The 8977-nt window shown below is 40.7% G+C and overlaps 1 protein-coding gene across 1 annotated transcript; it reads left to right on the forward strand.

The window, feature by feature from the left end:
* The first annotated feature begins 5598 nt into the window (after positions 1-5598).
* On the forward strand, positions 5599-7144 carry LOC147455500 (uncharacterized). The gene is made up of 3 exons (XM_086513722.1): positions 5599-5704; positions 5844-6371; positions 7083-7144. The coding sequence occupies exons 1-3, from the start codon at positions 5599-5601 to the stop codon at positions 7142-7144; spliced, it is 696 nt and encodes a 231-aa protein (XP_086369848.1).
* The last annotated feature ends 1833 nt before the right edge of the window (positions 7145-8977 follow it).

Below are 8977 nucleotides of genomic sequence, written 5' to 3' on the forward strand. Positions count from 1 at the left end.
TACCATGGGAAAAGCTCAATAGCTCCGCCTCTTTAACTTGGGGCAAAAAGCATTGATTCTTTATTTCTACTATTTCATTATCATCTCACACCCTAGCTAGATCCTATATCTAGGGTAAACTCCAATATATATATATTCTATGTATTTTTTATACTTTTGTTATATTTCTTTTTAAATAGCTACTAGGAGGGAATCAAATCCTAGTGGGACACTAGGTGGCATGATTTCAAAGATACACTTATTTTAATGCATTATTGCAAGCATGATTACAAAACTTTCTCAAGTAGCAATGTCATGCTTTCATATGGCATGAGGTGTCCTTTGGAATTAAATGAAAGTCTAGGCTAAGGGGACCACGGGAAGACTTTTGCTGCCAGAAATGGACCCTATTTTGATGAATTTTTTACACAAGGTTCCAATCCGAATTGGAAAATGATTTTAAAATTAAAATCGTAGCCAATGAGCTGAAGTTTCTGCCCATATTTTTACTTTTTTATTTGGAGCCACGGTTGAGGAGATATGATCAAAATACTGGACCCCAGTCTGCCCACATCATGCAGGGACAGCTCATTTCCAACTTTTCCAATTCCTATTCACACTGGCTCCTCTCTTCTTGTGTAAACCCTTGGGGGTTCCCTTCACCTATAAAAGGGGACCTCTTCTTCCTTGAAAGAAAACTCAAGCATTCAAGCCATTCATGAGAGGAATTCTTGAGGGAGTGAGTAGTAATGCCTAATTGTACTTAGCCATTAACATAAGCCTAAGCCTACACTTTCTCCTAGAGGAAGACTAGCCATCCTTGCATTCTATCCTTGGAAGATCAACTCTAATCAAAGAAGGGCGTGGAATTGGCGTATCAAACAAAGTTGAATTCTCCCCTCTTCTTCTCTCTCCATCAATAATGATGCCGAAAGGGTTTGTCAAGTAAGATGTGTTCTACATTGATGTTTTCTTGATTTCTTGTTGTTTTCATTTTCATCTCTAATCCAATATATATATATATATGTATCTAATCTCATCTCCTTAACCAAACCTATCTCTCTCACTCTTAGTAATTCATCCTCTCTATATTTTTTAGGTTCTCCTTGCTACAGGTACATCTCTCCCCGCAGTATCCTTATTGCCTACGAACAAGAATAGGGCTTGGGAGGGAAACTTCTCATCTCTTCACTTCTCTCATATCTACATTTTTTTCATATCTACATTTCTCACATACTATCCTAGATGAATAACCCACATGATGATCATTTCTATCGCTTTCACTCTGTACGATCTATTAGAATTAACGTATGGATTAGCCGTAAAATACACTTTCAACAATGTATAGTGTTTCTCTTCGGCCCTGAAAGGCTCAATGAAATACGTCTATCACCAGATCCCATCATACTACCTCTCATAGACTATAAATTTTCTTTTGATGTAAGCGTAGTTATCTTGCTATGAACCAAGAGGATTTGTACACACAATTAATCCTAATCACAAGACAAAATATATATATTATGGTAAGCACAAAACTACAATTCCAAAGAACAATTCGTAGCCTATTTGGTCAGCCAAGATTGAATGCCATTAACTCGTCTATTAACCCTTTCATATTACCCATGATACGATATGACCATAGCCTTGATGTTTTCATTTTCGTATTGTTTTGACATTCTCTTTTGTGTTCGTTCTTTGTGTGATTGAGTGCAAGAGAGAAAGAGTGAGTCTTCTTTGATTGCACTTCTTTCCAAACCCTAGTCTTCATGGCATCTATGGTTTAACTCCTTCATATAGTTTTTGTTGAGCTCTCTCATAAACTATCACAGCCATAAGCCCGGTGCTTTCCTGGCAAGACCGCAAATTTCTCGACAACGTAGTAAAAATTTTTATCTAATGATTTCCACACATTCGCCTTGTGATTCTGGACTGCCCCACCATTAGCTTTGTCTTTAACCACTTTATGTAACTGTTTCCATTTGTTGAACAGGTTTCTCCTTTCTTCTCTATCTGAATCTTTGAGGATAAACCCAAGAAACCTTCTTGCCTTCACTTCGCCTATCGATGCTTTCCTCGGTACCTTGTACCGACTTTGAGAAATCTTAGGGTCCTCTTTGATTTTGACATTGCCTCCATGCAAACCAATGTCTGAGAGCACTCCCTCTAATGCTTTGATCACTCTTTTTGACTCACTCTCTGGCTTTAATGTCCATACAAAACATATGTATAAATGAACCACCTTTTCAATTATTTGACAGAGTGCATGAAGTGTACAGATGTGAACTCTACTCAGAGAATATCAAGCACTGGTTTAAAAGTCTTATCTTGAAGATGTCTATTGGGAGCTCTATTCCATTGCACACTCTCAAGAGATTGTTCATCAGCCATGCAATATAAGCATGGATTTGCCACAGTTGCTCCGTGTGTTATGTTGTACATACACTTAAGAGCCTTTATGTCACCTGCCATGTGCCATTCCATTGTGTAGTCACCAAATCCTTCCACTGAAAGAACGGCTCCATTTCTTTGTTCTCACTGATGATAGAAGAAATTTGGGTTTGACTAAAAACCCAATCAAGGATTTGAAAATTTTCCTTATCAACCTGCAGTGAAAACCGAAAACACAAAATCAACAACCAAATAATCAATATTTTTGTTATAATAGAGTGAACGAAGTATACCTGAAATGATCCTAGAGTTAGATTGTTGTTTTCGGATTTCATGTTGAAGTATCGTGGATCCTCTTTCATTATTGATGGATCCAAAGATCTGTTCATGAGGGTAATGGTGACTCTCTCTAGCTTCTTGTTCTTCAGGACCTCGCACTCGTCGAGCTTCAAAAAAAACTTTAGAACCCCACTGCACCCCTCTCGACTGATGTCAAAGAAGTGAACTGCATACCTTTGCAATGCTTCAAGATCAACGAAGAGGTTGTTGTGCTCGTTAAACTGTATCTCTCTGCCTCCCTTGCCTAAGAATGTTGCTTCAATATGGAATGGTGACCCAAGTTTCTCAAACACCTCATCGTTTACGTGCCTGCAACGAGGAGCCTTTACATGTGATGGCTTTGGCAGCAATGATCCTCTCTGTAGCTTATTTTGAGACTTTCTAGCTAATGCTTTGAAGAGTGCCCTGTATCCCATCTCTGAGATGCCACTCTCATCACATTGCTTGCACTTCCATTAGTTCCAGCTGATTCTCGTTCATGAAGGAGTTAAGAAGCCTCCCTTTCAACTTACGAAATTTTTTCTGAGTTATCATCTCTTCAACTACTTCTTTTGGAACTAGACGGCTGTAATGCACTCCGGCATTGAAGCCTGCACCATTCGAGTTTGGATGCAGTAAAGGCCTGCCAAAAAAGCACCATGCGTTATGATCATGTATAGGAAAGTGTATCCATTTCTTAATGAAGCACATTGAAGAAACAAACTTCCAGTTACCTTAAAGCTTGTATTCGTTTTTCCAGGCCACCACTACCAACCTTCATGTTCTCAATGTTTCACAGATCTCGTTTTCTTTTCCGACTACCAAGCACGGTGTCTTTCTCTCGCAAACTTGTGATCTTCTTCTCAAGGCCTTGGATTGTCTCTCTGTTTGATGAAATCTTTTGAGAGCATGCTTCATTAAGTTTCTTCAGCTGCATGTTCTCCATCGCCAGGAAGTTTCTTTGCCTTTCCGCATTCAATCCTCTCATTTCCAAATGTTCGCTGTATCTCAATAGCCCATCCTTGCCATCGCCTGTGAAATGTAAGAGATTAGTGATATTAGCAAAGAGAGGTGGCGCATTTGTCGTAGGATCCTTTGGATAAATAGACCCATCGGTCCAAAAATCCAAATGATGTTCCTTGTTTGTCCTTCCTAAGTTCTTTCTCCCGTTGAGATAAGAAAGACTCCTTCCTACGTTTCTGCAACAACGGTGCGTACTCTTGCAATACATCAACATGAAGATGATGTGTGTTCTTTCTTTGGGTAAGTGTTAAAGATGAAGGGGATGAGGATTGCAAGTTCAAATTAGTGTTTTCATCAGGAAAAGAAGCGTTCTCCATTCCTAGAGTTGATAGAGAAAAAGACAGAGACTCGAAACTCATGAAATATCTCAGGTTTTGGGAGGGAAGGCCATATTCTCAAGCTTAGAGTTGATAGAGTTCGTATGGCTTATGTTTCTGGAGGGAATGCTTGTAAGTTGGCATTTCAAATCATTAGTCATACGGTTAGTTGGATTCCTGACAAGAGAACGAAGGATAAGAATGATAAAGACGGCGGCTACCTACCAAAGAATGTCATTTTGGCTTTTTGTTGCGCAAAAAAGTATCACATAAAATTCACAATTTAAAATTTTTATTTTCCCTCTCTAAGCCGACGTGGCACTTCTTACAGGGCCCAAAAGTGAGTCCAAATTTCTCCTAATGAGAGATGCTTATGAGAAAAGGGTGTGGGGCTCAAGGAAAGCTTTTATGGGGCCCAGGACAGTACTTAGCAAAAGGGCCACTCATTGCTAAGAAACTCAACAAAATCATGAAAAGGATTGATCAACGTTTTAGGAAACAACCATGCAAGCATGATTAAACGGTTAAAAAGGCAATCGTCGTCACCTATTGGGGAGTTATGTGATGTATTATAGTTGTGCGTGTAGAGACTCGAGCAAGAATTCTATGGAGTCGATATTCGGATTATCTGATCTCTCTCTCTCTCTCTCTCTCTCTCTCTCTCTCTCTCTCTCTCTCTCTCTCTCTCTCTCTCTCTCTACACGCATACACATGAGGCTTAATTTCCACGGCGAAGTACACACAAATGCATACACGCTTGCATGTACTGCAAACGGTGGGAGGAGAGCAGCATGTTTGCAAGATGAACCTGGGAGAAGTCCTCTTATCTCCCGAGTCCTATCCAAGTAAGGCCCTCTCTCTCTCTAGCATGGTTTTCTTATTCTTCTCTTCCGTCTGGAAGACGGGTTGATAAACTATGTATATAAAGGCAACGCTATGGCATTTTATTCATTCATTCGATCAGTGGAGGACAAAAGGGAGGACAATTCTTGGAATGAATAAGAAGGTTATGGTCTCTCTCTCTCTCTCTCTCTCTCTCTCTCTCTCTCTCTCTCTCTCTCTCTCTCTCTCTCTCTCTCTCTCTCTCTCTCTCTCTCTCTCTCTCTCTCGCAAAGAGTGGACAGAGACAAACCTGCAAACAAAGCTCGGAGTTGCTTCTAGGGAACCTGTGAACTGCTTGTGGACAAGACCAAACTGCTTTGAGAGCAATTGAGCAACGTAGATTGCTTTTCTTATTTTATTCACTGGGTAGCTTTTCACAGATTTTTTTTTATTTAGAGCTTTTCATGGCAGCGATGTTTTTTTTTTAAAAAAAAATCAACGCCACGTGGAGGCTTGTGCCTTAAGAGCCTTTGGCTCACCCAGTTAAAACCTTCCAATTTAGTCACTTTAGCTCTAGAATTTCTCATAAGCTTTTGGAAAAAAATATTCTTGGATGTATTTTTGGTACGCAAGTAATAGGGTGGCGTACGAAATTATGTATATAAAGGCAACGCTATGGCATTTTATTTGTTCATTCGATTAGTGGAGGAAAACAGGTGTAGTCATGGATCAGTGGAGGACAAGTCTTGGCATGAATAAGAAGGGTATGATGATGATGCTGGTGGCACTAGCGCTTCAGGTGTACTACGCAGCAGAGGCGGTGCTCCCAGCAGAGACACAGCCAGAGCCGTTGTGGGGTGCATTTTATCGTCTTTATTTCTATTTTTTAAATTTATGTGTGCCAGACTAATAACGATGTTGCAATAATGGTTTATTAACGCTATATACGTATTGTGTCTAATTTCTTACTTGCTTGACATTAATTTCTGAGTGCAGAGGCGCGCCTGCCCTGCGTCGGTAAACTGCGCTATATTCTTCCCGGTTGCAGGCAGGCCGATATGGATCATGGCCTTCTGCCTGATCCTCCCACCAGGGCCTGGTGCCTGCCTCTCCCTGATACACCGTGGATGCAGCTGCAGCGCTTCAAGTTCTTCGTGTGCTCACCTAATCTGGATGGTGTCCTGCTTGTCGAAAAACACCCACTTACTGCCCTCACCCCGACGGCCTCTTCCGCCGACGATGACGACCACCACCACCCCCATGACCCCCACCCCCATCCCCATCCCCAACGGGCCCCCGATTCCAGTTCAGCTCCAGCACCTGCCCTAGTCGACGGCTCGCATCCCACTACCGCTCCTCTTTGTACCACCATCCATGGGTGCGGCTCATGCGTCTTTCCGCTTAGTCTTTACCACACCAGTGCATATGCCGCAAACATCTATTGGCAGACACACTTGCGATCGCATGGCATTGGCTGTGCCGAGATCGGGGGTGTTCGCACCCACCTCATTCTCACTGATCCAAGTAAGCTCTCTCTCGGATCTCTCTCTCTCTCTCTCTCTGGTCCCTGTTGTCCCTGCCCTCATGCAGAAAACATTGTCGCACCTTGGCTTTAATTTTGTGTGGGCTCCTCTTTTCCTGATTTAAATACAAGTTTCCAGTTATATGCGCTTTAAAGTCCACTATTGAAGTTAGTCATGATATAAAAATATTTGATGCAGGTGAAGATTTTTGCATGATGTATCCTGGCACCACTAGAGAAGCGCACCAACACTTGTGCGAAATCTCCACCCAGGGCTAAGCTTGTTGCTGTCGGTAATCGTCACCCTTGTGACATCATCAACTAATTTTGTCACGTTGTAGACTTCATGAAATATATCATCTTCTTCATGTAATTTGAGTATATTCGTTAGTTTCTTTCAGACTATTTCTCTGGTTTTCAGAGTCTAATCTGTCTCTAATTAACAATGATCTGTAACACGTGTTGGAAATACAAAAAAGTAATAAATTTAGAACGTGGACTAGCGTTGTGTTTTTTTTATAGAAATCATAAGCATATCTTAATAGCTTCTCAGACATACTCGAATATAGGAATGACATTCTGTACGATCTTATGAAATACAATCAATCATGCAATTGTAATCAATTTGAAATAGTACTATGCATAGCATACACGCCTATATCCTTGTCTTTTTCTATTAATGGTGGCTTTCATAAATTATAAATCTTATTCAGGAAGACATGCTCCTAGTAATCTAGACTTTTTGACTGTTAATGTTTGGCGTTATCAGAAGTAGCTCAAAACTTATGATGGAGAAATGATAGTTTCATTTCACCATTCTTTTACTACTATTGGTTTTCTACTAGCTTGTACGATCAAACTACCGGCAGATATTGTAAATTGAATATCGCATTCTTCACAATCTCTGTTCTAAATTCAATATCTCATTGTTCACAATCTCTGTTCTCTATCTCTAAACATTGGGTCATTAAACATGTTGAAAATACAAGTAAATATCTCCTTATTCCAATGATGCACTCTCATGGATAACTTATACATGGGTAACAGCATGAAAAGGTCGTGCAAAAAGTAGTGTCCTTGACACTTCTTTGTGAGGCATTTATGGATGGTGCTTTCGCACAGTTTTAAAGATGTTCTTGTGAGACTATGCTTTTTTTTTTTTTTGAAACGTTTGCTCCAACCACTATAATGATTTCTTGAAACGTTTGTCCATCTACTTTCATGCGTGTTGTTGTAGTTGAGCGCCTCCCTCTCTCTCTCTCTCTCTCTCTCTCTCTCTCTCTCTCTCTCTCTCTCTCTCTCTCTCTCTCTCTCTCTCTCTCTCTCTCTCTCTCCTTGTGTGTTGTTCAGCGATGTACCCCCATCTCTCCTTCTCTTGAAGCAAGAAAGCATGGCTTGCATATCCATCTGCCTCAATGACGTCTACATACTGGCTTGATTGAAATGCACTCAAACACAGTTGCAACCAACGTGCTCCAACCTTCAAAAGGGCAAGATTCTTGTCTACTCTGTCCCACTTGGTGTGTCTCAGATGTGGCAGCAGGACATTCAACAACAGCAGCCTTCTCACTACACTCAAGGTGGATGTCTACCCGTGGATGGAAGCATCAACAGGTTTGTAGAGTAAATTCAGCACAGCAACATTTTTGTGTGGGTGAGAGCACCTTGGAAGAGGGGGTTGTGCTGCACCAGCAGCATTAGCAGATCCTTTGGCTTGGATTACCGCCCACGTCCATGGAAGAAACAATTGGACACCAACAACATCCTCCAAATGATCGCCACATTATCAGGCAGCCAATAATTGCAAACAATGGCTTTGGTTACCATCACCAAGCTTCAAATCCAATGGGGTCGTCTCACTCATCTCAGGATCATGTTGAGGACAATCCAAGAAATGATGGGATGTCCCCGCATGGACGCACTGATTACTCAACCACAATTCATGAGGAAGCCACACATAGGATTCAATAGTATTGGGCCATAATGAAATGAGAAAGTCGTCAAAGAAAAAGAGAACGCTCCCACCTTCGCTTTTATGTGGGCTCCTATTTTCTCCATTTAAATACAAGATTCAAGTTCTATGCGCTTTCAAGTCCACTATTGAAGTTAGTCCTGGAAAAAAAAATATTTGATGCAGGTGAAGGTCTCTACCTGATCTATCCTAGCACCACTGAAGAAGCGCACCAACACTTGTGCGAAATCTCCACCCATGACTGAGCTAGCTGCTGTAGGTAATAGTCACCCTTGTGACATCATCAACTAATGTTCTCAGGTTGAAGACTTCATGCAATATATTATCTTCTTCATCTAATTTGAATATATCCTAGTTTCTTTCTATGGTTTTTAGACTCTAATTTGTCTCTAAACATTGATCCGTAAAACGTGTTGTAAATACAAAACGGGAATGGATTTAGAGCATGGACTAACGTCATGTTTTTTTTATAGAAATCGTAAGCATACCTCAATAGCTTCTCATACATACTCGAATATAAGAATGACATTTTGTTCAATCTTATGAAATACAATCAATCATGCGGATGTAATGAGTTTGAACTAGTACTATGCATAGCATACACTTCTATATCCTTGTCTTTTTCTATTAATGCTA

The sequence above is a fragment of the Adiantum capillus-veneris genome, chromosome 6, assembly GCF_014529385.1.
Source record: "Adiantum capillus-veneris isolate H3 chromosome 6, ASM1452938v2, whole genome shotgun sequence".
Lineage (NCBI taxonomy): Eukaryota > Viridiplantae > Streptophyta > Polypodiopsida > Polypodiales > Pteridaceae > Adiantum > Adiantum capillus-veneris.

Bases quoted from the DNA above. Each gene is read 5' to 3' on its own strand.
- LOC147455500 (XM_086513722.1), top strand. From the start codon at position 5,599: ATGAATAAGAAGGGTATGATGATGATGCTGGTGGCACTAGCGCTTCAG. The intron at 5,705-5,843 runs GTGCATTTTATC...TTCTGAGTGCAG, and splicing joins ACAGCCAGAGCCGTTGTGGG to AGGCGCGCCTGCCCTGCGTC. The intron at 6,372-7,082 runs GTAAGCTCTCTC...AATCTTATTCAG, and splicing joins CCTCATTCTCACTGATCCAA to GAAGACATGCTCCTAGTAAT.